This window comes from Hemitrygon akajei, chromosome 10 (assembly GCF_048418815.1).
Source record: "Hemitrygon akajei chromosome 10, sHemAka1.3, whole genome shotgun sequence".
Lineage (NCBI taxonomy): Eukaryota > Metazoa > Chordata > Chondrichthyes > Myliobatiformes > Dasyatidae > Hemitrygon > Hemitrygon akajei.
In genome coordinates, this window is record NC_133133.1 from 92,959,476 (window position 1) to 92,987,090 (window position 27,615).

General features: G+C 44.5%; 2 protein-coding genes across 2 annotated transcripts in view; one reads left to right on the forward strand and one right to left on the reverse strand.

Moving 5' to 3' along the window:
• The window catches only part of LOC140734005 (FERM domain-containing protein 7-like), a 78,806-nt gene extending 64,130 nt beyond the window's left edge, over positions 1 to 14,676 (forward strand). The window contains exons 11-13 of the mRNA XM_073057584.1: positions 8,530 to 8,598; positions 12,675 to 12,729; positions 13,699 to 14,676. Of these exons, the coding sequence (XP_072913685.1) occupies positions 8,530 to 8,598; positions 12,675 to 12,729; positions 13,699 to 14,676 (1,102 nt within the window). The remainder of the gene's footprint in view (positions 1 to 8,529; positions 8,599 to 12,674; positions 12,730 to 13,698) is intronic.
• A 4,439-nt stretch (positions 14,677 to 19,115) lies between these two features.
• Positions 19,116 to 27,615, reverse strand: part of LOC140734543 (serine/threonine-protein kinase 26-like) — a 113,559-nt gene continuing 105,059 nt past the window's right edge. Inside the window, exons 9-11 of the mRNA XM_073058663.1 lie at positions 26,069 to 26,131; positions 25,309 to 25,445; positions 19,116 to 22,028 (exon numbers count right to left, since the gene is read on the reverse strand). Of these exons, the coding sequence (XP_072914764.1) occupies positions 22,004 to 22,028; positions 25,309 to 25,445; positions 26,069 to 26,131 (225 nt within the window). The 3' untranslated portion in view covers positions 19,116 to 22,003. The remainder of the gene's footprint in view (positions 22,029 to 25,308; positions 25,446 to 26,068; positions 26,132 to 27,615) is intronic.

A 27,615-nucleotide genomic window follows, 5' to 3' on the forward strand; every position in this document is an offset into this window, starting at 1 on the left:
TAATTCATTTTCTTGCAGGGATTCACCGTAGAACAAAGGATCAATGAAAAACTACACACAATCAACATGAAAGAGACAAACTGCAAATAATTAAAAATAATATAATACATAAATAAATAAACAGAGAACTGAGTTATAGAGTCAACGAAAATGAGTCCATAGGTTGTAGAATGGTTGGAGTTGAGGTGAGAGTATCTATGTAATAATAATAATAGTAATAATATAAGTTCTGGCAATTAAAGTGGCAGAGGCATTTTATGTTTCAGTAAAGCCGTAGCAACTCATTTATTGAACTCAAAGCACGCTAAAAACCCTTTACGTAATTACATCATCATGTCAGACCAGCCTCTTAAAGTGAAACCCCAACTCAGTGTTGGTGATTGTGAATGATATAAGTTTCCACCAATTACATTACTCTACACAGCCCCCCCCCCCCCCAGAATTCACTAAAACCGGCATTACGAGCCCATCTGGTGCTCACTTGAAAGAACAGCAGAGGCCTCTGGTTCGTCCAAAGGTGTGTTGACACGCTTGTGGTCATGTTGTGATGGCAGAGGAACCCTCCGAATCTCGGCGGGCCAGTTTAAGGCAATCTTCTGAAATATGTTCAGGTTTACTCTTCTTATTTATGATAAAAGTCTTTCCAAACTCAGAATGGGCCATCATAAGGGGGCGTAAGGGGGCGTTGGTGTGCGTCATGGCAGACAAAAACCATCAAGGCAGAATGTAGGTCAACAGGAATCCAAGATGCTGTACACCATGTTGGGAGGTAGGAAAAGGTGTAAAGGAATTGAACTTACTGAGGAGAGCGGAATGCTGTTGAGAGGCTGACCCGGTGGTTGTGGGGTCAGGAATAAAAATACCTCAGAATGGTTGACCATATACGAACAGCCACGGACAACTGCAGGTCCTCTTTTGAAGCAGCTCTGAGCCACAGCAGGGCCCACAGGAGATGATTGTGCCAACACTCACCCTTCAGGGAAGCCCTCAGAGCTGCCTTTAAGGAGCAGAGAAAGCGCTTGCCTAGGCCATTGGACCGTGAGTGATATCCCGTGGTGTGATGTAGCCGAACGCCAAGGATCTGGGTCATCACAGCCCAGGGGGGACCACAGTCAGAGGAATTATCAGATGGGGTGCCAAACCCAGCAAGCCAGGTGCTGAGGAAAGCCCGAGACACGTCTGCAGCCATTGTCGATGCTAGAGGGATGACCTCTGGCCACCTGGTGGTACACTCCACCATAGTAAGGAGGTGCGCAAAATCGTGGGAGGGGGAAGATGACCATTAAGGTCCACATTGACATGGTCATACCATCACTCAGGGACCTCAAAAGGTGCCAATAGTGCCTGAACATGATGGTTAATTTTTGCCCATGGGCACTCCACACAGGCTGCATTCCAAGAAAAGCCATGGAAACAAACTTCAGTCCAATCAGTTTCTGTGAAGCCTTCTGGCCTGGGTGCAAGAGGCCATGTATGGAGTCAATAACAGCCCACCTCCAGTTTGTGGGCACTATGGGGTGAGGGTGACTGGTTGAGACATTGCACAGGCGAGAAACCCCAGCTTCCCTGAACTTAATGTCAGCCGACCACAGGCCCGTGACTGCTGTTCGATAAGCCTGGACCTCTGGGTCAGTAACTTGGCTGGCTGCCATGCTGGCATGGTCAACCCCTATGTGTATGTACTCAACAGCTGGCCATGAGAGACAGTCAGCCACGGCATTGCTTATCCCCGTGATGTGTTGTAGATCAGCTCGGACCTCAATATGTAGGTCAGGGGGCATCACTGCCTTGAAGACCAAAGGTCTGATACTTTGGCCATCACGTGCACGAGGGATTTGTGAAATGGCGACCCTCTAGAAGAGAATGAGAAAAGTGGACACCGGGTAGAGATTGAAAACCTGACAGTTAAACGTGTCATACCTTCTTTCTGGGGGATGGAGCTAGCAGCGGAAGAAAGCAAGTGGCTTCCTCATGCCTCTGATCAACTGTCTGTGCACAGGACCCACAGCATAGTCTGATGTGTCAGTAGTAACGGCTATGGGTACGTTGGGGATTCTGTAGTTTTTCAGTAGTGTGAGGAAGTGAGAAATCCATATTAGCGACTACTTTTGATGGGAGGGGGTTTCACACCTTCTGCGGGGATGCGATGGTCAAGAAAGTCAGTGGTTGACAACCCAAACTGGCATTTAGCTGGGTTAATAATCAACCCATTTTGGCTTAATCACTTGAAAAGTGTGCAGGGATGAGATATGTGTTCAGATTTAGTTGCACTGGTGACAGGTAAACTAAAAGCAAATCCAAGTCTTTGAATACCGAGGCAACCAGCTGTTGGAAAGTCGGTGCTGCATTTTGCAGCCCAAACAGTATGTGCAGAACCTCAGAGAGGCTAGTCAGGGTTATCATAGCTTTTTTGGGAATGTCCTCCGAGCACATAGACACCTGTTGGTAACCCCTAAGTCAACTTTAGAAAAAATTAACTTTCTGGCTAAACGTGCCGAGAAGTCTTGGATGTATGGGACCGGGTATCGATCGGGGTGGTCATCTCGCTAAGGTGTCAGTAATCACCAGAAGTGTGGCACCTGCCATCGGACTAAGGAGGGGTGAAGTCCAGGGGCCATTCGATTGACGCACAATGCCTTGTTTTTCCGTTTTGGCAATATCATCCTTCACAATGGTCCACTGTACGCACACGGGCATGGACCAGCAGGTTAGTGGTGTTTGACACCATAGTTTGTGACTGTAGTGGAGAATGTGGGCTTGGTGAGGTTTGGGAATTTGCCCAGCAGTAAGTAAACTGACATGCAGCGGTGCGTGCACTTGACAGAGTCGTGGTGGGGAACTCACTGGGGGAGCACGGTATCGACCCAAAGTCCTTGACATCTACAAGCTGGCAGTTCTTAAGATCAATTAACAGTCCTTGGGCACACAGGAAATCTGGACCAAGCAGAGGTCCAGCCACTTTAGTCAGGACTAAGTCCCATGTGGAAATTGCCCACTGAAGCAGAATGGTCACCCATCAAATCCTGTACGTCTGGACCTTGCATCCGTTGGCAGCCTCCATGAGGTTTTGTCGCTCTTTGCCTTCACATCAATAGGCATTGCTGGCAGCACACTCACTTGAGCACCCGTGTCACATAGGAAGTGTCACCCTGAAAAGGTGTCTGTAATGAACAGTGTATGACCCTGGCAGCTGGAACCTGATGTCACAGACCTCTGATGTCTTGATGTGCTGGCGCTGTCAAATCTGCAGTGTGGTCGGCACTTCCTAGCGTTCCTACCAAAGCGAGCCTGGTAAAAACACTGGCCTGGTGTCATCTGATTCGCAGACGTAGGTGTCCTTTCGTTGGGGCCTTGCTGACTGGGTTTATTGAGGTAGGGAAAGAAGGAGGAATGATGCATCACTGCCTGGCTGAGTGTAGCCATTTTAGCAAGCTCCCAATAATCCTTCACGGGTACATTAGCAAGAGCTATGCGAACTTGATCAGGCATTTGCTGCATGAAGAGCTCTTTAAAAATAAAACAAGTATGGTGATTTCCCAGGGGAGACAGCACGTGGTCCATTAGCTCTGAAGGCCCAGCATTACCAAGACTGGGTAAGGAGGGCAACTGCGTGTTATTCTGAAAGTCTGTGAAAGAATGGTTTCCAGCGGTCAGTTTTGATCGTGTTCAGGTGGGTGATCAAGCAGACTCACCACTCTCACAGCCATGGAGTTGCTGAGCAACGCTACCACATAAAAATATTTTGTGTTTTCAGCGGAGATTTCTCAAAGCGTGAATTTAGTCTCCGCTTGTACGAACTAAGCAACAACATTTTGCTCCCAAACTTCCAGCAGTTTCAAAACAACTGCGTTGGCCAACATGCTCAATAACTCTGGAATTATCCTAGAGCATCGTTGTCACCAAGATAGGTTTTCACAAGTAACATGGCGGAGACATTTTATGTTTCAGAAAAGCCATTGCAACTCATTTATTGAACACCAAAATCTGAACACAAAGCATGCTAAAAACCCATTACTTAATTACGTCATCACGTCAGACCAGCCTCATAAAGTGAAACCCCAACTCAATGTCGGTGGTTGCGAATTACGTACATTTCCACTGATTACACTACCCTACAATAATAATAATAATATAAACTTATTCATAGAGCAAATGAGAAAAAATCTGCAGAAACTGGAAATCCAACAACACACACAGAGCACTTTTCATACAAACGATGCGGTTGCTTTACCGTGGGATAAAGTGCAAATATGAATATAAAAGACAAAGTTGCTGGTTAAAAGCAAGGTTAAATAAATGGGTTGGTGTTTTCAAGTGTCAGCTGAGTCTGTGTCCCTTATAGTTCTAGGCTTTGTGTTCCATAGATTAGGAGTGTAGTTCATAAAATCTGGCCTGCCAATTACCTTTGAATAGTTTTGCTTGCTGGTTCAGGAGCCTGATGGTTGAAAGGTAATAACTGTTCCTGAACCTGGTGGTTTGGGACCTCAGACTCCTGAGGCTTCTTTCAGGTGGCAGCAGAAAGAACATGTGCTGGATCCTTCATAAGCATTTTGGATGGATAGGTCCTGATTAAAGATAGTCAACGTGATTTGTGCATGGTAGGTTCTGCCTAACTAATTTTATAGAGGTTTTTGAGGAGGCTACCTGTGAGGTTAATGAAGGAAAGGCAGTGGACATTGTCGACATTGTGTTTAACAAGGCTTTTGACAAAGTCCCAGATGGGAGGCTGGTCCAAAAGGTTCAGTCACTTGGCATTGAGGATGAAATAAACTGGATTCTTCTTTGGCTTAGTGGAGAAGACAGAGTGCTAGTAGATGGTTGTCTCTCTGACTGGTGGAGTGCCACAGGTACTGGGTTTGTCATCTATCTTAATGATTTGGATGATGAAGTAGTAAACTGGATCAGCAGATCTGCAGATGACACCATGATTTATTGTGTAGTGGACAGCAAGGAAAGCTCTCAGAGCTTACAGCAGGATTTGGACAGCTGGAAGACTGGGCAACAAGTGGCAGATAAGATTTAATGCCAATAAGTGTGATGCATTGCACTTTGAGAGGACAAACAAACAGTGATCAGTAGAGCACTAATGAGTGTGATAGAAGTGTGATGCATTGCACTTTGAGAGGACAAACAAACAGTGATCAGTAGAGCACTAATGAGTGTGATAGAAGTGTGATGCATTGCACTTTGAGAGGACAAACTTAAACAGTGATCAGTAGAGCACTAATGAGTGTGATAGAAGAAAGGGATATGGAAATACAGATCCATTATTCCTTGAAAGTGGCATCACACGTTAGGGTCGTAAAGAGTGTTTATGGCTTATTGGCCTTCAGAAATCAGACTATTGAGTACAGAAGCAACACACACACAATGCTAGAGGAACTCAGCAGGCCAGGCAGTATCTACGGAAAAAGGACAGTCGATGTTTCGGGCCGAAACCTTTTGGCAGGACTGGGGAACAAAGCTGAGGAGTAGAAGTGGGGGGAGAGGAGAGAGAGAAACACCAGGCAATGGGCAAAACTTGGAGGGGGAGGGATGAAGCAAAGAGTTAGGAAGTTGATTAGTGAAAGAGACAGAAGGCCATGGAAGGAAGAAAAGGGGGGAGGGTGAGGAGCACCCAAGGGAGGAAGTGGGCGGGCAAGGAGATAAAATGAGAGAGGGACAAGGGGGTGGGAAATGGTGAATGGGAGGGGGGAAGGGTGAAGGCATTACTGGAAATTTGAGAAATCAATGTTCATGCCATCAGTTTGGAGGCTACCCAGATGGAATACAAGGTGTTGTTTCTCCATCCTAAGTGTGGCCTTATCCTAACAGTGGAGGAGGCCGTGGATGGACATATCAGAATGGGAATGGGAAGTGAAATTAAAATATGTGGCCACTGGGAAATCCCACTTTTTCTGGCAGGTGTAGTGTAAATGCTCGGTGAAGCGATCTTCCAATCAACGTCAGGTCTCACTGATGTAGAAGAGGCCACACCGGGAGCACTGAACACAGTACATGACCCCAGCCGACTCACAGGTGAAGTGTCGCCTCACCTGGAAGGACTGTTTGGGGCCCTGAATGGTAGTAAGGAAGGAGGTGTAGGGGCAGGTGAAGCACTTGTTCCGCTTGCAAGGGTAAGTGCCAGGAGGAAAGTCAGTGGGGAGAAATGAAAGGACAAGGGAGTTGTGTAGGGAGCAATCCCTGTGTAAAGCAGAAAGTGGGGGTTGTTGAAAATGTGTTTGTTGGTGAGATCCCGTTGGAGGTGGCAGAAGTTTCGGAGAATTATGCGCTGGATGCAGAGGCTGGTGGGGTGGTAGGTGAGGACAAGAGGAACTCTATCCCTGGTAGTGTGGCAAGAGGATGGGGTAAGAACAGACATGCGTGAAATGGAAGAGATGAGGTTGAGGGCAACGTTGATGGTGGAGGAAGGGAAGCCCCTTTCTTTGAAAAAGGAGGACATCTTCATTCTAGAATGAAAATCCTCATCCTGAGAGCAGATGCGGTGGAGACGGGGGAATTGAAAGAAGGGGATGGTGTTTTTACGAGTAGCAGGGTGGGACGAGGTATAGTCCAGGTCGCTGTGAGTGTCCGTTGGTTTATAATAGACGTCGGTGGATAAGCTGTCTCTGGAGATAGAGGAAAAAAAGGGAAGTGTTGGAATGGACCAAGTGAATTTGAGGGCTGGGTAGAAGTTGGAGGCAAAGTGGATGAAATTGACGTTCAGCATGGGTGCAGGAAGCAGTACCAATGCAGCCATCGATGTAGCAGATGAGTTCAGCACAGGTGCAGGAAGTATCAGCTATTGGGTACAGGAGTTGGGATGTGATGCTGAAGTTGTATAAGAGGTTGGTGACGCTGAATTTAGAGTATTATATGCTGATCTGGTCACCTACATAAAGGAAAGATATGAATATGATTAAAAGAGTACAGAGAAAATTTATAAGGATGTTGGTGGGATTTGAGGACCTGAGTTATAGGGAAAGGTTGAATAAGTTAGGACTTTATCCTTGGAGCGTGAGAGAATGAGGGGAGATTTGCTCAAGGTATACAAGATTATGAGGGGTATAGATAGGGTAATTCCAAGTAGGTTTTTTTACATTAAGAAGGGATGAGACTAGAATAGGAGGTCATAGGTTAAGGGTGAAAGATGAAATATTTGAGGAGATCCTGAGGGGAGCTTCTTCACTCAGAGGGTGGTGCAAGAGTGGATCGAGGAGCCAGCGGAAGCAGTGGATGCAGGTCCGAGTGCAACATTTAAGGGAAGTTTGGATAAATACATTGTTTGGAGGGGTATGGAGGGCTGTGGTCTAGGTGCAGGTCAATGGGTCTAGGCAGAGTAGCAGTTCAGCACAGACTAGATGGGCCTGAAGGCCTATTTTGGTGCTTTAGTGTTCTATTACTCAATGATTCCAGTTACTGGGTATAATTGTAATTTTGAGACATAAGAGATTTATAGAAACTGGAAATTGTGAGCAGTACACACAAAATGCTGGAGGAACTCAGCAGGTGAGGTGCAATCTATGGAGGGAAATAAGGAGTCAGTGTTTGTGCATAGACCATTGTCAAGACTGCCCTGATGAAGACTAGTCATGATAGATAGATAGATAGATAGATAGATACTTTATTCATCCCCATGGGGAAATTCAACATTTTTTTTCCAATGTCCCATACACTTGTTGTAGCAAAAACTCATTACATACAATACTTAACTCAGTAATAATATGATATGCATCTAAATCACTAACTCAAAAAGCATTAATAATAGCTTTAAAAAAGTTCTTAAGTCCTGGCAGTTGAATTGTAAAGCCTAATGGCATTGGGGAGTATTGACCTCTTCATCCTGTCTGAGGAGCATTGCATCGACAGTAACCTGTCGCTGAAACTGCTTCTCTGTCTCTGGATGGTGCTATGTAGAGGATGTTCAGGGTTTTCCATAATTGACCGTAGCCTACTCAGCGCCCTTCGCTCAGCTACCGATGTTAAACTCTCCAGTACTTTGCCCACGACAGAGCCCGCCTTCCTTACCAGCTTATTAAGACGTTAAGATGTTGGGTTTCAACCAGAAATGTCGAATAATTATTTCCTTGCATAGACACTACCTGGCCTGCTGAGTTGTATCAGTATTTTGTGTAACAGTTGTAAGTGTTCCCACTCACGGCTTACAGAAAATCATTTGTCCAGTAGAACACAAACAGAATTGGCAGCTAATGGAGTACACACCTGTTGAATTTGATAGCCTCTCAAGCCAACTCTGAAGACAAATATAAAATCTAAGCTTACCCCTTTCAGACTGTGTACATCTTCTTTCAAGTAACGTGTGAGGCTGAACCAATTGGATCCAAGTTGGATCCAAGTGTTTCTGTGGTAAAACTTGGAGAGGAAAATGGACCAATATCTTCCCTTGGACCATTAGCAATAAGAGAAGTCATCTAATCAATGCCACAGTGGTGGTCGTGGGAAGATTCTGTTCACAGCTTTGTTTGGGGACATGCTGAGACCATGCAAGGTGCCACATAAATGTAACTTGTCACTTAACTCTTGTTTCAGTGGAAGAACCCAGAAGCAACTAGTGGAGTACATGAGCAAAGGAGACTTCAAGAAAGCAGCCTTCGAAAGGTAATATTCAACAAACTCCTTACATAACACCAAGCCCACTTAAAGATCCTTTATTTTCTCAAGTAGAATCAGAGAAAGGTGGCGAAATGCAAGCATTTAGTCACAGAGTTGTATAGATCAGAGAAAGGCCCCTTGGCCCACCAATACTGATCCCGCTATCTACTCTATCTGAGCTTGTGATTGGCTCCACGACCGCCTGCTCCCTTTCATACTAGAAGATGTGGGCAGCAAAGTGCTGCAGCTAATAGAGCTAATGCCAATACCCAGGCCCAATCATTACCTTTGGTTTGCAAGTTCACTTTGTGTCTTGACACAAACTGTGGTGGATAAGTCCCCAGTGCCTGACAAAATGCTCTCTCAGACCTGGTGGGAGACAACTGCAGAAACTGCAGGGGCCCTAGTAGATGTATTTAAAATGTCCTTAGCCACGGGTGAGGTGCTGGAGGATTGAAGGATAGCTATTGTTGTTCCATTGTTTAAGAAAGGCTCTAAAAATAAGCCAAGAAATTATAGGCTGGTGAGCCTGACATCAGTAGAGGGAAAGTTGTTGTAAGTTTTTGTAAAAGACCAGATATGTAAGTGCTTGGATAGACAGGGACTGATTAGCTATAGTCAGCATGGTTTCGTTTGTGGTAGGTTGTGTCTAACCAATTTTATAGCATTTTTCAAGGAAGTTACCAAGAAAATTGATGAAGGAAAGGCAGTGAATATTGTCTACATGGACGCAGGCAAGGCCTTGACAAGGTCCCGCATGGAAGATTGGTCAAGAAAGTTCAGTCACTTGGCATTCAAGATAGTAAAATGGATTTGACATCAGAATCAGAACCATGTTTAATATCACTGGCATGTGTCGTGAAATTTGTTGTTTTGTGGCAGCAGTACATTGCAATACATAGTAATAAAGAAATTATATACAAATTACAATAAGAAATACTATGTTTTAAAAATTAAATAAGTAGTATAAAAAAGAGCAAACAAATTGAGATGGTGTACATGGGGTCATTGTCCATTCAGAAATCTGATGGTGGAGGGGAAGAAGTTATTCCTAAAATGTTAAGTGTGTGTCGTCAGGCTCCTGTACCTCCTCTTCGATGGTAGTAATGAGAAGATGTCCTGGGTGATGGAGATCCTTAATGATGGATGCTGTCCTCAATGTTGGGGAGGCTAGTGCCCATGAAGGAATTGGCTGAGTTTGCAAATCTCTGCAGCTTTCTCCAGTCCTGTGCAGTCACCCCTCCATAAAATACAGCGATGCAACCAGTTAGAACGCTCTCCGCAGTACATCTGTAAAAAATTGCGAGAGTCTTTGGTGTCATACCAAGTCTCCTCAAACTCCTGATGAACTATAGCCACTATCGTGCTTACATTTTAATTGGATCAGTATGCTGAGTCCAGGATAAATCTTCAGAGATGTTGACAGCCCGGAACTTCAAATTGCTCACCCTCTCCACTGCCAATCCCTCGATAAGGACTGCTATGTGCTCCCTTGGCTTCCCCATCCTGAAGGGAAACTTGCTGGGAGAAGCCAAAGAGTGGCAGTAGGTGGTTACCTCTGATTCAATACCTGTGACAAGTGAAGTGTCACAAGGATTGGTGCTGGGTCCGGTGTTGTTTATCATCTATATCAATGGTAATTCTCTGATGTGGATAGAGAATTGGTTGGCAGACAGGAAGCAAAGAGTGGGAGTAAACGGGACCTTTTCAGAATGGCAGGCAGTGACTAGTGGGGTACCGCAAGGCTCAGTGCTGGGACTCCAGTTGTTTACAATATATATTAATGATTTAGATGAGGGAATTAAATCTCCAAGTTTGCGGATGACACAAAGCTGGGCGGCGGTGTTAGCTGTGAGGAGGATGCTAAGAGGATGCAGGGTGACTTGGATAGGTTAGGTGAGTGGGCACATTCATGGCAGATGCAATTTAATGTGGATAAATGTGAGGTTATCCACTTTGGTTGCAAGAACAGGAAAACAGATTATTATCTGTTCGGTGGCCGATTAGGAAAAGGGGAGATGCAACGAGACCTGGGTGTCATTGTACACCAGTCATTGAAGGTGGGCATGCAGGTACAGCAGGCGGTGAAAAAGGCAAATGGTATATTGGCATTCATAGCAAAATGATTTGAGTACAGGAGCAGGGAGGTTCTACTGCAGTTGTACAGTGCCTTGGTGAGACTGCACCTAGAATATTGTGTGCAGTTTTGGTCCCCTAATCTGAGGAAAGACATTCTTGCCATAGAGGGAGTACAGAGAAGGTTCACCAGATTGATTCCTGGGATGACACGACTTTCATATGAAGAAAGACTGGATCGACTAGGCTTATACTCACTGGAATTTAGAAGACTGAGGGGGATCTTATTGAAACGTATAAAATTCTAAAGGGATTGGACAGGCTAGATGCAGGAAGATTGTTTCTGATGTTGGGGAAGTCCAGAACGAGGGGTCACAGTTTAAGGATAAAGGGGAAGCCTTTTAGGACGGAGATGAGGAAAAACTTCTTCACACAGAGAGTGGTGAATCTGTGGAATTCTCTGCCACAGGAAACAGTTGAGGCCAGTTCATTGGCTATATTTAAGAGGAAGTTAGATATGGCCCTTGTGGCTAAAGGGATCAGGGGGTATGGAGAGAAAGCAGGTACAGGGTTCTGAGTTGGATGATCAGCCATGATCATACTGAATGGTGGTGCAGGCTCGAAGGGCCGAATGGCCTACTCCTGCACCTATTTTCTATGTTTCTATGCAATATGGTAAATAGGATCAGCAAATTTGTGGATTCTGCGACACCATGGTTTGGGGTGCAGTTGACAGCGAGTAAGATTATCAAAACTTGCAGCAGGTTCTGGACCATCTGGAAAAATGGGCTGAAAATGCCAGATGGGACAAAATGTGAAGTGTTGCACTTTGGGAGGATGAACCAGGGTAGGACTCATGTGGTAGTGGTGGGGCTTTGTGGAATGCAGTGGAACCAAGGGATCTGGGAGTACAGATCCATATCTCCCTGAAAGTGGCATCATAGGTAGATAGAGTCATAAAGAGAGCTTTTGGCACATTGACATTTATAAATAAAAGTAGTGAGTACAGGAGATGGGATGTTATGTTGAAGTTGTATAAGACAGTGGTGAGGCCTAATTTGGAGTATAGTGAGCAGTTCTGGTCACCTACCTAAAGGAAAAATATCAATAAGTTTGAAAGAGTGCAGAGAAAATTTATAAGGATTGTTGCTAGAACTTGAAGATCTGAGTTATAGGGAAAGGTTGAATAGTTTAGGACTTTATTATCTGGAGGTTAGGAGAATGAGGGGAGATTTGATAGAAGAGTAGAGAATTATGAGGTGTATTGATAGGGCTAGTTGAGTGAGATTTGAACCAGAGGTCATGGGTTAAGGGTGAAAGGTGGAATGTTTAAGGGAACATGAGGGGGAGCTTCACTCAGAGGGTGGAGAGAGTATGGAGTGAGCTGCCAGCACAAGTGGTAAATATGGGTTTGATTTCAACACAAGAGAAATTTGGATAGATACATGGATGGGAGGGGTGTAGAGGGCTAAGCTTCATGTGCGGGTCCATGGAACTAGGCAGCGCATATTTCAGGCATAGATTAGATGGGGCAAAGAACCTATTTCTGTGTGGTAATGCTGTATAAATTTATTACCCCATGGTTTCCCTCAAGTGCTCTGGTTTCCTCCCTCATTCAAAACCACCATAAATTTCTCCTAGTTTTTAGCTGCATGGTATAATCGGGGGTGGGGGGAGGGGGGTGATGGTATGGATAGACTATGAAAAGGACAAAACAAATGTAAAATTGGTGGTTGATGGTCAGCATGGACTCAGTGGGCTGATGGGCCCATTCCTGTGAGGTACCTCTCTATGATATCATGTCTGAATTGGCCCTGTGATAACAAGGTTCAAGACAGAGAGTTGTGTTGAACTTCAGCACATCACCCAGACTCACTATCCTTGGATAAGCTGTTAAACTCAACATCCCCCAGCACTGACTTGATGCAGCACAGGACTGATATTTGAACATGCCTGAATGATATTGAACTGTTCTTTCCTTGAAATGGTGCTTTTTTTTTTGGAAGGAGACCATGCCTCGCACAAACCGAAGAACATTCTGTTCCAGGGCAGCAGAGACAGGTCAGTGAAAAGAATACTCTCTCTCAGTTGTAGGAATTAGTCCAAAGGTTCAATATCTAACGAGTCAGGTGTGGGATGGTGATTGCCCCGATTCTGGCCTGGAGTGTTCTCAAGCATGGTTTGTTAGGACCCAGAAGCACACTCAATGTTGCCCTATTTTCCATGGTGATATTTCAAGCTCGCTCCCCAGTTTTAGCATGCTGAACTTAAGGCAGAGTAAATACTCAATGTAAATATTTCCTCTTTGATTACCTACACTATGCAACCCAACAGATTTTCCTGTATACAAACTGACTCAGGTGGGTGGGAGAAGTGTGGAATACAAAGCATATTTCCATGAGGGTCAAACATCTTTCCAAACAATTTTTCTCTGATTACACAAAGTCAACTTTTCTTGCTGTGATGGTGGCCATGTTGAGAGTCTCAGGGTCATGTGCGTTGTCTTGTTTTGTGGACAGACCTTAGTTTGTTTGCAAAAGAGAGAAAATCTGCAGATGCTGGAAATCCAGGCAACACAGACAAAATGCTGGAGGAACTCAGCAGGCCAGGCAGCATCTGTGGAAGAGTACAGTTAAAGTTTTGAGCCGAGACCCTTCAGCAGGACTGGAGGAAAAAAAAGTTGAGGAGTGAATTTAAAAATGGGGGGGGGGGGAGAGGAGACAGCTTGTTTGGATGGTTTCCTCATCTATCAAGCTATGGAATAGCAGGGCCTCCTTGCAAAGGAGGCTCCCATTCTGTTTAATGCTTTACAGATCTATGACTCCTAATCTCTCAGAATTGCTTGTGGTGGTCATTGATACCTTTGCACAATTGAGAGAATCAACTCTATATTTATTTCCTTTTGGTGGGTTACCAATTTGCAGGGATCTGTCCCAATTTTTGCCCCAGCACTGAAATGTGGTGTTGTGCTTCTATCTTGTTTAACTGAAAAGCTCTGGGCAACCAGATTAAATCTTATTTTCTGTTCAGCTCAAGGAACAGACACATAATCATTGCGAGAGTGGTCGGTCAGAAGATCCAAAAGTTAGAGGCCAACAGAAGGCAGTGCGAAGAGAGAGGAAGGATCCAACAGTGGAGATAGTGTTCACTGCTGAGCTTGAGAGATCCAAACCTGAGGCTGACCCTTCATCGGAAGTTCTTTCAGGCATGGACACCTCCATTATCTACACTGGTGGCAGTGACACAGAGGTTAAGGAGGACACAGCCCCATTGCAAAGGCACCCACAACCATTCCAGGCACTCGGAATTCAAAGGAACACTGGCATAGGAGATCAGACTGATGGGAATTTCTCTAGGTCCACGACAACTAGCCAGCACATTGACGATGCTTTTACAAATTCACCCAACTGTTTGTTTCTCAAGGTACAGAAAGTTCCTTCAGCGACGGAGAGGATTGTTCGGCCTTCTGGTGTGGCTCGCCCGGTTAGCCTGCCTGCGCGCAGTGGCTTAGCCAAATATGACCTTTACCAACAGTCTATGATGAGAAGTAGCTACAGCAACAGTCTCAACGCAGTGAAGGAGGAAGAAACCCACTCAGAAGGTGGCCTGCAGCCTCCCAGACGATCACACAGCCAGTCAGACATGAAGGCCCTTGGCCTAGATTGTGCACCAGAGTTACAGCCATTGGTTCATTACCTGCCATTGAATTGGAGGCAGAATCCCAATAAACTGAGGCCTGCACATCCAGCCCATGTCGCCCTCCAGCAGAAGGAGGCTATCAGGGCAACTGAGAGATACATCAGCAGCGGCACCGAGTCCAGTGACTCGGACTCAGAGATAATTAGCCCCTACTTCCACCCGTGTCTCTTTGGCAAAGCTCTCCGATCTTCAGTGCTGAGGAGGGGCTGCTTTCCCTCAATCAGCCTTCAACCAAGGGAAAATGCCTCATTTGATCTGAACTGCAAAGACGATACCAGACACTTGACCATCTACACTGAATTCATTTAGTCTTGGGTCTCTGAGAACCCATGCTCTTGGCCAGTGTAGGGAGTTCTAGAACTGGCCGCACATGCCTCGAGGTAGGGACCTGTGCATTGTACTATTTGTGCTTACTTCCCTCAATACATTCTGGATCACTCTTGCACCAACGGCTCATTCAAGGATTAGCTAAGATTCAGCCACTGTGTATCCTATTCCCCTTGATTCACCATACCCAAAGTTACTGCCACATAATGAAGGCGACTGTGATGTGATTAGCCTTGGGGAGGGTTGTAGGCTGTTACCCAGAGCTGACCTTCAAATTAAAGCCACATAAATTGACTCGACTCTGATTCCACAGGCTACATTGCACAGAGATGGGCTGAGGGTTAGTTACAGTGCAGCTGGGATATATAATCCAGGCCACTTCAGGACAGACTGTCACAACATTGCATCCGGGTAGAAAAGTTGGTGTATGAACCTCTCCAGATATCAAGTGCTGAGACGAGATTCCTAGTCAGGCAGGGGATAAGTTCCAAACCAAGTTCTTGCTGTCTTGTTTAAACTCCAGTGTCAATTTAACTTTAATCAAGGAGAACATGAGTCTGAGCAGTAATAAACACACTTCACTGTGTTCCTTTCGATACTTGGTTTATTTAACAGTTTGGTATGGAGTAGCTGATTTCATACTTTGCCAGTAGGCTGTGGTGGAGGGAAGCATGTATGTCCCTCTGTGGGGTAACCCACCTACTTATGGACTTAAGTAAACATTTTAATCAACCTGCCTGCCCCACACATTGGAGTAACTGGGCTGATCGGTCCTGTTAATAAAACCTGGTTTGCTATGAACTGCATTTTTAAGTTGGATGGGATCTGGCCAGTGGTACCAACGTAATGTAGGAAACAGCTGAAAACATTTGCACAGCAAGTTCACATAAATGTGATGACCTCCAGACAGCCCCATTGCTCCTGGTACTTTTTGCAAAATAAATATTGCATAGGGTAACGAGGAGATATAACAGACTCTCTTGAAAATTATATCCTGGGTTTGCTCGAGTCCACCTGAGGGGTTAGACAGGGTCTCCAAGTATCTGAATGATGGCCCCTCCAAAAATGCTGACCTCCATCGGTGAGCTGAAATGTGCGTGGAATTCATGAACACGAGGCTCTGGAGTTGATCAATCCTCATCATTCAGATCCAGAGGTGAACAAGCTACCACTCATTGACAGTTGGGCAAGATACCACATCCGGAATTTTATGTGCAGTTTTGGTCGTCGAGTTAGTAGGAAGGTTTTAATTAAACTGCAGAACACATTCACGTAGATGTTGCTGGAATCGAAGGGTTTGAGTTGAGGGAGAAACTGGATAGGCTGGAACTATTCCTCTGGAGCCCAGGAGGGTTAACGATGACATAATAGAGATCTATAAAGTCACGAGGAGCACAGGTAAGGACAGTCGTATTCACAGGGTGGAGGAGTCTAAAACTAGAGGGCTTAGTTGAGAGGAAAAAATAATTAAAGGGAACCTGAGTGGCAGGTTAATTTCAACAGACGGCGAGTAGATGAGCTGTGAGAGGAAGTGGTTCAGGTGGGTATAATTCTAATGTTTAAGAGAGGTACATGGATTGGAAAGATTTAGAGGGATTTGTGCCAAGTGCAGGAAAATGGTACTAACTCTGGTAGACAACTTGGTCCAGGAAAGGTGGGACCTGAACTGGAGAGGTACTAATACCCTTGCAGGAAAATTTGTTATTGCTCCACGGTGGGGTTTAAACTAGAGTTGCAGGGGAATGGGAAACAGAGAGCCAGAAGAGTTAGTGGAGAGGTTGTGGAGGCAGATGTTGGTAAGACAACAAAGTCAGGAATCAAACAGTTGAACATGGTGTGGCTAGTGTTGTGAGCCGCCTATATCTCATAGGAAAGGCAGATGTGCTCAGGACATGGATCAACACCTGGAATTATGGTGTCATAGCCAATAGTGAAACTTGGATGCAGGAGGGGCAGGACTGGCAGCTCAGTATTCCAGGTACCATTGTTTTAGATGAGACAGAGCAGGAGGGATGGAGTTCCTAGTCAGGGAAAATGTCACGGCAGTGCTCCATCAGGACAGACTGGAGAACTTGTCTAGTGAGGCTTTCTGTGTGAAACCGAGAAATAAGAAAGGTATGAACACATTAATGGGGCTATGTTACAGACAACCCAACTGTCTCATGGATTTAAAGGAAAAAATTTGTAAAGAATAATTGTTGCAAGAAAGGTTGTTATAGTTGGTGATTTTAACTTTCCACATACTGACTGAATCGCATATTGTAAAAAGACAAGATGGGATGGAGTTTGTCAAATGTGTTCAGGAAAGTTTCCTTCATCGGTACGTGGAACTCTCAATGAGAGAGCGTGCAATACTGATTCTATTAGGGAATGAGACGGGACAGGTGACTGTGTGTAGGGGGACTCTTTGCATCCAGTGACCACAATGCCATTAGTTTCAAAGTAAATATGCAAAGAGAAAAAAGGAAGAGTACAGCAGGTATAGGCAAGTAGGAACAAATTAGCTGCTTATGGAGTATAAGCAATGCAAGAGAACACTTAAAGAAATCAGGAAGGCTAAAAGAAGGCATTAAGTTGCTCTAGCAGATATGGTGAAGGCGAATCCTAATCCTAAGCAATTCTACAGGTACTCGATGTTCAGAGCAAAAGGCAAGGGACAAAATTGGTCCTCTGGAAGACCAGAATGGTAATCCATGTGTGGAGCCAAAACAGATGGAGAAATGTTAAATGCATTGTTTTTTTGCAATCTGTATTTACCCAGGAGACAAATACAGAATCTATAGAAGTGAGGCAAAGCGGCATCTACTTCATAGACCCTGCGCAGATTACAGAGGAGGATGTGCTTGCTAACCTGAGGCAAATCAGGGTGGATCAATTTCCAGGGTCTGACTAAGTGTCCCCTCTGATCCTACAACAGTGCAAGTGCTTAAGTCTTCCGGGCCTTAGCAGATATTTAAAACATCCTTAGCAACAGGAGGTATTGAAGGATTGGAGGATAGCCAAAGTTTTTATTGCTGTTTAAAAAAGGCTCTAAACATATACCGGGAAATTATAGTCCAGTGAATCTGACATCAGTTGTGGGAAAGTTATTGGAAGGTATTCTAAAGGACATGGATAGACACAGACTGATAGTCAGCATGGCTTCGTGTGTGGTAGGTCATGTCTAATAAGAGTTTTTTTTGATGAAGTTACCAGGAAAGTGGACGAAGGTAAGGCTGTGGATGTTGTCTACATGGACTGCAGTAAGGCAATAGACAAAGTCTCGCTTGGGAGGCGGCTCAAGAAGATTCAGTTGCTCAGCATTCAGGATGAGGTAGTAAATAGGATTAGACATCATCTTTGTGGGAGAAGACAGAGAGTGGTAGGAGAGGGTTGCCTCTCTGACTAGGGGCCTGTGACCACTGGTATGGTGCAGGGACCGGTGCAGGATCAGCAAATTGGTGAATGACACCAAGACTGGGTGTGCAGTGGACAGTGAGTAAGGCTATCATGGCTTGCAGAGGGATCTTCATCAGCTGGAAAAATGGGCTGAAAAATGGCAGATGGAATTTAATGCAGACAAATCTGAGATGTTGCACTTTGGGAGGACCAACCAGGGTAATTCTTACACAGCAAGTGGTAGGGCACTAGGAGTGGGGTAGAACAAAAAGATCTGGGAGTACAGGTACACAATTTGTTGAAAGTGGCATCACAAGTAGATAGGGTTTAAAGAAAGCTTTTGGCATATTGGTCTTCATAAATCAATGGATTGAGTATAGAAGATGGGATATTATGTTGAAGTTGTATAAGACATTGGTGAGGCCAAATTTGGAGTATTATGTGCAGTTTTGGTCACCTACCTACAGAATAGATGTAAACAAGGTTGAAAGAGCGCAGAGAAAATTTACAAGGATGTTGGATGTTGCTGAGTTATAGTGAAAGATTGAATAGGTTAAGATTGTATTCTTTAAAACGTAAAAGACTGAGGAGATTTGATAGAGGTATGCAAAATTATGAGGACTATAGATAGGGTAAATGCAAGCAGGCCTTTTCCACTGAGTTTGGGTGGGACTACAACCAGAGGTCATGGCTTAAGAGTAAAAGGTGAGAAGTTTAAGGGGACAATGAGGGGAAACTTTACTCAGAGGGTGATGAGAGTGTGGAATGAACTGCCTGCACAAGTGGCCCATGCAAGCTCCATTTCAATGTTTAAGAAAAGTTTGGATAGGTACATGGATAGTAGGGGTATGGAGGCTATGGTCCCACTGCAGGTCGATGGAAGTAGGCAGTTCAGATTTTTCTGGCATTGATTAGATGGGCCAAAGGGCCTGGCTCTGTGCAGTATTACTCTTATACATTTATTGTACTTTGGCTCATCCAGTTAAAGATGCACTCAGAACAAGCCTCCAAGATCTATAATAAACATACAAAACACAGATGAGGATGATTTAAATATTTATTCATAAAACCATTCAAACCCCAGAACTATGAATAACAAAACATTATCTACAAAACAGATTTATATACTCCTGATAGCCACAGAACTAGCTCACACATCTTGCTCTCTACTAGATTCTATCTTATATTTACATTACTATCTTCTATACACTTACAAAAATATTGCTTTAAATCAAGACATTAATTGTGACTTTTTGAAAAATACCCCAGAAATAAAACAATTTCAATCTTGAAACAAAGGCCCTGATTTTATGATGCTCAGGATGGAAGGTTAAGTGGTAAACATGTAAAGAGGTCAGATACCAGATGAAGGCTAATATTTGGCATCTTGTGGCTGATGCTGGATTTCAATGAAACTGTAAATTTGAAAATACCATTGGTAAGTAAATCTCCCCCAATTTAGCTGACAAGATGCAGTCTAAAGACCAATCACTTGTTCAAACATTTGGCAAAATATATTTAGGCAATCTCTCTGTATAAATGTGTATTTAAAAAACATTTGACATAAAGGTAGCATTGTAGCATTTACAGAGTGTGTAAAGAATGTAAGATTGAATGGTCTATCCTTACATTATGCACCCACACACAAAATAAAAAGCAGATCTGAAGCAGTGCAACTACCTTGTGGAGTTCTGTGATAAAGTATATACATGTGTGACCTTCCTGGGAATTCTGTCCTTTCCAGGTACTGGGCTCAGAGAGAATCATCCCTCCTCATTCTCAGCTGCAACACTTGAAAGTTCAATTGGCTTTGTTAAATGGGGCATTTTCTCCTTGCTGCTAGCTTGGGAAGATCAGGGCGCTTACAGGGTTGGGGGTGGGTGGGGGGGGGGGGCGGTGGTTGTGCTCCAGCAGCTGTAAGTTCCCAATGTTTGGTAAAATTAAGTGGTAATCCCATTTTTAAAAAAAACATATCCACTCAGCTACTCAGATGCCCGGAGAGGATTGTTGCCAAGACCTTTCACACACACAGCCACCAAACACTAATCACCATTCTTCAAGTCAGCTTCACATACACAAGTGCAGCTGTGCATGACTGCCCTTGGATCTTTTCCATCCAGAATTGTTCCACGTTCACCATGGTAAAAACTACCGAGTGGCTGTTAACAGGACCGCAGTTACATGAGGTGGACCCCATACGGACTGAGTAGCTGAAGTCACCATAGGGACGGGAATAGAATTACTGTTGGCGAAGGCTCCGTGCAGGGATTTTGGACAGGCTTCCATTTCAGTCTGACTCAGGGAAGAATGGGCTCCTATTTCATTAACCTAAGGTACATCTTCTCTAACCTGGTCTCTAAATTGCAATTTAGCTCAATAAAGCCACAGCAGAAGAATGTGTTTTGAGCTACGACCTGGTGGACATTTTAGTCTCCCGACTCCTCTCTTCCCCTTGCCCCATTCCTACCGAGGGGTGTGCCAGTTCTGTCCCACACACAGACTGCTTCACTCCACACACAGTGGGAAGTTCAGCAAGGTCAATGCCTTTTCCTGGACGATCTCTTCACACACAACCACTTCCAAAGGTCATTCATCAAGAGCGACTTCACAAGCAAACTTATCAAAACAAAGGACCGCCAAAACAAGTTAGGGAATTTAGGACCATGACTGAAGGCTCCTTTAAAGCACAAAAGGCACCCTCCCCTCTGCCAATATGAGAAGAAATTCAGGGGCACTGTTCAAATCCATCCTACCATTTAAGTTTAGATTAGACTTGCAGGGACTAGAGGCACAAAACTCCAATAAAAAGTGTCTCAAGGCAGAAAAGTGGAAGTCAATGAGAGACTGACTTACTTTCATTTTAAGAAGGCCTTTCTGAAAAATGCTTGCTTCCTTTCTCTTAGACCTTGTACGTAGTACAATAGGTTCCTGCATTGATTTCACACCCTTCCCCACAGTAAACAGGCACCAAAAAAATGAAATGCTGCACTGTTTTATTTTGTTGAGGATATGCAACTGAGACTGCTCACGGAATTATTAGTTTTACAAAAAGCTGATGATGAATAACAATTTACACTTGGTCGGGCTGTGGTCTTTGAAAGTTGCTTAAGATAACATCAGGTGCAATTGGAATCAGTGTAGATCTGTATTCTTATTTGTTGACAGGATCACATTTTTGGGTTCTGATGCATTAATGAGGCCCAAGAACGGGACTGGTCCAGGAAGTTCAAAATGGAATATCTCAGCAAATGCAAAAATGCAGTTGAGGTCAATGAGCTGGGGGAGGTGTGGTGGATGGGAGTGGGAGTGTGAAACATCAGTGTTGCTGGTTCGTGTCTGTGCCATCAAGAGTCACAGAGACAGGAACAGGAGTAGTAACTCTTTCTGAAGTAGCACTGTGCCTCAACTCGACTAAAGTCGGCCCCTTCGCATGTCAGCAGCCATCTCCAGCAGAAAACAACTGGATTGAAAGCACCAGCCAGTCAGTAGTTTGAGACTCATCCTCAATATACCTACATCATCCTCCCCTACCTCCAATTTGTGGCCCAGTATTTCAACTTCTGTGTAATGGAGATTAAAGTAAATGTGACACATTTTCAAAGGCAACACCAGTAAGACAGACTTTCTACTCAGTGCTGGCAAATAATATTTCTAATTCATTGGCACAAAAGTGCAGTGAAGATGAATTTTAACTTGAGTTAACAAAACAATTAGTCCAGCTTTCCTGCACTCAGCCAGGAGCTTGCTTTTGACATTCAGTTCACACAGGCGAGATGTTGGCCATCATCTTAAGGCATTGCAGAAAATCCTGTAGAGTTAAGACCTGATTTGCGAGAGAAGGAAATGGGGGAGGCATGGTTGTGGGGAGGAGGTTTTGTACAGCGTAGGTGTGTTGGGACCTATGAAAGTATCCAGTCGTCAGGTGGAGTCCTTAGCATGCTTCAGTAGCCGAAAACCTAGAGTGGAAACAGGAACAAACATTAAAAAGGGTAGACACCACTTTACAAATAGAACCCTTCCGCAGTCACTGCTAACTTGAGCATATTCATTACCCTCCCATTGGCATTATAAACCACAACAATCTCCGTTTCTCCCTTCCCCATCACTTCAAACTCCCTCTCTCTTCACCTGTATTCTACTGGGTCAATAACTTCCTTTAGGAAAACAAACCTTACTTCACCCAGGCTACACGTCACTACACTCCAGCACTGCAGGGAACTGCCCTCGGAGAATGGTCAAGCCAGCAGACACAGAGCCCCACCCAGGTCACAGTTTCACATGAACACAGAGCTGGAGGAAAGCAGGAACTCCATCGTAGTTACGGAGGAAGGCAACATGCTCAGCTCTGACCCCCGCTGAGCACTACTGGTGCTACAGCTCCATGTACTGACTCACCCAGTTAATCTCTCTTTTTTTGGGGGGTGGGGGTGTTTTGAGGTTCTAACATTTAACTGTCATCCATTCTTTGGAGCACTCCTATGTTTTTGCAAAGAAAAATAATTTCAGGATGTGTATTGTATACATTTCTCTGACATTAAATGTACCTACTGAAATAGCAGAGGGTGCATCAGGGAGGTGCTTGCAGGTACCCGGTTTTATTTGCAACAGATGATCTGACTGGGATGTCTCTACTATTACTGGGGGAGAGTCTTACACAAGTAAGTGTGTGTGTGCGTGTGTGCTTGCGTTGAAGATGAAATGGTGGAAAGCTGGGGGTAGGGGCTGGTGAGTGGAAGTTGTCCTGCATTGTACATGTGCCAGACCCAGCCCTTGCACACACGTCAAAGCAGAAGGCATAGCGGGTTTGCAGGTGGAGCTGCTGCTTCACACCTCTGACCCCGGTGCTCTCTGAGGGGAGTTTGCATGTTTTCCCTGTGACTCAGCCTTTTCTCCCCCAATTTTCTTCCACAACCCAAGATGTGACAGTTAGTGGGTTCATTGCCCACTGTGAGTTTCCCCTACTGCAAAAGTGAGTAGGAAAGTCTGGGTTGGACTTGATGAACATGGGAGAACGAAATGGGATCCGTGTAGAATTGGTGTAAATAGGCCATTGATGGCTGGCACGAACGCAGTGGGCCAAACACCACGATTCCATGCTCTGACTCTAACCTCGTGCATCTGCTGGATTCTGAACGGGGCTCCAATCCTACACTCCTGCTGCAGCCAGAAATTACCCAGCCCTCTGGCCCATTCCAAACCCATTAAGAATGAACTTCCTGATCCTTTGAAAATTGTGGTTTTCATCACCTCCCGCACACACATCCATCACCCACACTGGGACTGACAAAGCCCAGAAACGTAACTGGGCCTGCCAGTGATCACAGGAGAAATACTGGAGTTGGGTGTCCCACAGCAACTGACTCATTGCCCAGCTCGGCAAAGGCTTTCTACTACCTGATGGTCACAGTGGGCTGGAACACTTCCAACTACTCAGACAACACTGACAACTCTACGGATTTCTAGGTCAAAGCAACATAGATGAGCATAGAAACGGCAGGGTTCACATCTACAGTCCCCTGAAAATGACAGCATGGGTGACCAATGAATGCTAACGGCATACTTGTCTTCACAGGTCTGGGTATAGAACAGGAGTGTCAGAACATCTTGAAACATTACAAAAGACTTGCTAGACTGCACCTGGAGTATCGTGTACCATTCTGATCACCACACTACAACATAGCAATGGTACAATGGGGATTCAACAGGACGCTGCCTGGATTAAGGGTCTTTAGTTATGGGGAGGAGACTGGATAGACTGGACTGGTCTACATGGGACAGGAGGCTGATGGGTGACTTCGACTGTCTGCCCAATTTTTTTTCCCCGTTGTAGGGGTATCAAAAACAAGACTGCACAGGTTTAAGGCGAGAGAAATGAGTTTTAAAGAGGATCTGAGGTTAAGCTTTTTTTTTAATAAAAGCAGAGAGTAGTTGATATCTGGAATGCACTGGCTGAGCAGATGGTGGAATCAGATATAATCACTTCATTTAAAATGTATGTACACAGATACTTAAATGGTTCAGGGATAGAAGGATATTGGGACCCAATGCAGATGGGCAGAAAGGCTGCAATGCAAGGAGCAGGATGAGGGGCCTGGTTCTCTGTGCATGACTCCATTACCAGTAAAATATATGACTCCAAAACTCACTGCAGGTATGTGCCAACATTTCTTTGATAATATCTCTCAAATTCAAAGACTACAAACTTAGAAAACATGGACCTAGACATACATCTCATATCCAATGGATTAAGATCTACAAAATTCCCCACTGTGCAGCACAAGAGCAGCATCATGGTAAGTACTGTGGTGTTTTAAAGCAATACTCATTACCTTGTCAGAGTAACTGGGGAAAGATAGTTAACACTAACCTTAACATTTATTTTCCCAAAGCCAATGAAAGCGTCTCCCTCAAATGTTTCAACCAGAACCCTAACCCTTCAAATCTAACACTGAGATAGTCTGTGTGAAGTTGCATCATCATCTTTCTATCCGAGACCGTAAGAGCTTGGCATTAGCTACAGCAGCTTCAAGCTTTGTTGATGGGACTCCATAGATGGACAACAACTTGTTAATTAAAGGCAGAGCTCATCTATGAATAAACTAAGCAGTAGGAAATAAATATCTCAACTTTCTCTTCCAGATGTTATTTATTTGTAAGGGCATTCCCCATTTGCTCATCTGTGGTCTGACAGTGCAAATGAGCTAATCTATATATTCATTTTCAAACATGAACTGTTATCTTAACCCTTAGCAACCAGTACATGAAGGGAAGAGGGCAAGAGATGATGAGATAATGTGTGTGTATTAAGAATCACAACAGGTTCTGTTAATGCAACGCCTTCGAACATCCAGTGCAATCAAGCACAGCTTGATACAGGGCTACAAATGAGAAGTGAGAAACAAGGTTACAGCTGCAAAGCATCAGAGGCTTTGAGGGGCATGGTCCACACTGTGAAGCTCAGGTGATTGTGGAAGACTAAAGAAGTAGGGGAGATGCAGAAAGCCAGCTCTCTGGGAGGGTTGGGCTGTTTCAGAGTAAGATCCATAGTTTGGAAGCTTTGACATGAAGGCTAAAAAGTGTCACTGGCAATATTACTAGCATGGATTTAAACAGACTGAGAAAAAGTGGATAATTCAGGCAACATATAGAACAATAAACTAAATAAATTACATTATAAAACATCTGATTACCGTAGTATTAGTGCCCAGTACCTCAAACAAACCAAAACAAACTGACCTTTGAAACCTTTCGATTATTTTCTTTACCAACTTCTCTGTGATGCCAGGGTAGCTGGCTTCAACCCTGTTCATGCTTTTTTCCAGAGCATCAATTGCTTCGGCCCTCTTGGTGTTGTCTCTGTCCTGTTCCTTCAGCTGGGTTGAGGGAGATGCACAGGTTTTAGTTCCATTCCATTGCCACCCTCTCTCATGCAAACAAAGTACAGGCAAACTCTGATAATCTGCTATCCGATCATGTGGAAATCCTGATGGCTCTTTATCAGGTCCACCCGGTGCTGATTATATGGAGCTTTTAACACACCAGGATTCAGATTCCTGTGTTCCATTCACACACTGGGGCCCTGGTTCCGTCGTTCCACCTCACACACCACAGTCCCAGTTCCCAATCTCTCAAGGGGTGGGGGGGGGGGGACAAATTATCTCACCCCCTCTCATACTATAATGTGGCCCTGGTTCCTTTGCTCCCTCTCACACACCAGAGTCTTTACTTCCCTCACCTCCTACACCTACTGGGGTATCAGTTTCATCACCCCCTCTCATACATGGGGACCCCCGGTTTCTGCCCTCCCTTTACACATCAAGACATAAAACTCACCCCTTTCTGTCTCCCATACTCCCTTTAACCTTGCTGCACTCGCTGGAAAATGCATTGCTCTACTGCTACTGTTTAAAGGGAATCATTAAAGGGAAAAGTGTCCAGCAGTCTGGAATGTCTGCAAAGTCCCCATCCTGACCGATTCCCCGTCTTACTGTCTTACCTCAGCCAAGAGAGGACCAATCACACAGGATATATATGCTGATACTTTGGTGACATCCTGGTCCTGGATAATGAAATAACACAATGTTAACAGCTGTTCAGCCCTGTGCAAGCCAGCGATGACTGACAGCAGTGTGCAACATCACCAATACACTGATTTTTTTTTACAAGATCAGTACAGACACGGATATTGCAAGCTTCATTTTTATCCCTCAATTCCACCTGCACTTCAGGTGACAGTCATCACTCAGAGCTTGCACTCTACTCAGGGACAGAAAGTGGAGAGTTAAGTCCCACTCCAAAAATCAAGACCCAAACCTCCCACGGCACCAGATTTCCCTTCATCAGATTTCTGAATGGACAATGAACCCACATATACCACCTCACTACTTCTTTTGCAAGACTTATTTAATTTGAAATTTATATATTTTTATTATAACACACTGCTGCTGCAAAATAACACATTTCATAACACAAAGTGGGGGAATAAAAATGAAGGGGCCTGTTTGAGAGTAAATGGCAGGGGTGGAGGGAGCAAAGGAGAAGAGAGTGGTGGGAGGGGGAAAATGTGGCTGATAGGATTGCTCAGCTGTGAAGCATCATGGATCTGATGGGCAAATGGCCCTTAGTAGCACAGTAGGTAAATAATAAGGGACAACACCCCTTTCAGAGGCAATAGTAAACCACAGCCCATTTTTTTGGTGACAGTTAAGATAACACAGGTTTGCACAAAGTAGAATAGGGATCCAGACCCTCCCTCAACCAAAGTCACAAGGACCACAGTCATAGACCACAACAGCCCTGAGACAGGCTCTTCAGCACATCTACTCCATGCCAATCTCGTATTCTTTATTCCCCGCTCATTCTCATATGCTTCAGGGAATAAAGCCCTAACCAATTCAACCTTTCCCTATAACTCAGGCCCTCAAGTCCCAGCAACATCATTGTACATTATCTCAGTATTCCTTCAAACTTATAGATATCTTTCCTGTGGGCAAGTGGCCAAAATTGCACATAATACTCTAAATTTGGTTTCACCAACATCTTATACAACTTCAATATTAACATTCCAACTCCTGTGCTCATTACTTTGATTTATGAAGGCCATAGAGCAAAAAGCTCTCTTTATGACCTTATCTATCTGTGACATCACTTTCAAGGAATTATGGACCTGTTTTCCCAGATCCCTTTGTTCTACCACACTCAATGCCCTACCATTCACTATGTAAGACCTACCCCAGTTTGCCCTCCCAAAGTACAACACCTCACACTTGCCTGCATTAAATGCTGCCATCTGTCATTTTTCCAGATAGTCCTAGATCCCGCAGCCTTTGATGGCCTTCCTCACTGTCCACTACACTCCCAATCTTGTCATCAGCAAACCTTCTGATCCAGTTTACCACTATCATCCAAATCATTAATATAGATGACAAACACGAATGACCCAGTACCAATTCCTGTAGCACTCCATTACTCACAGTGGCCACTTACAGAGATAATCATTTCGTACCACTCTCGGGCTTCTCCTATTAGTCCAATGTTGAATCC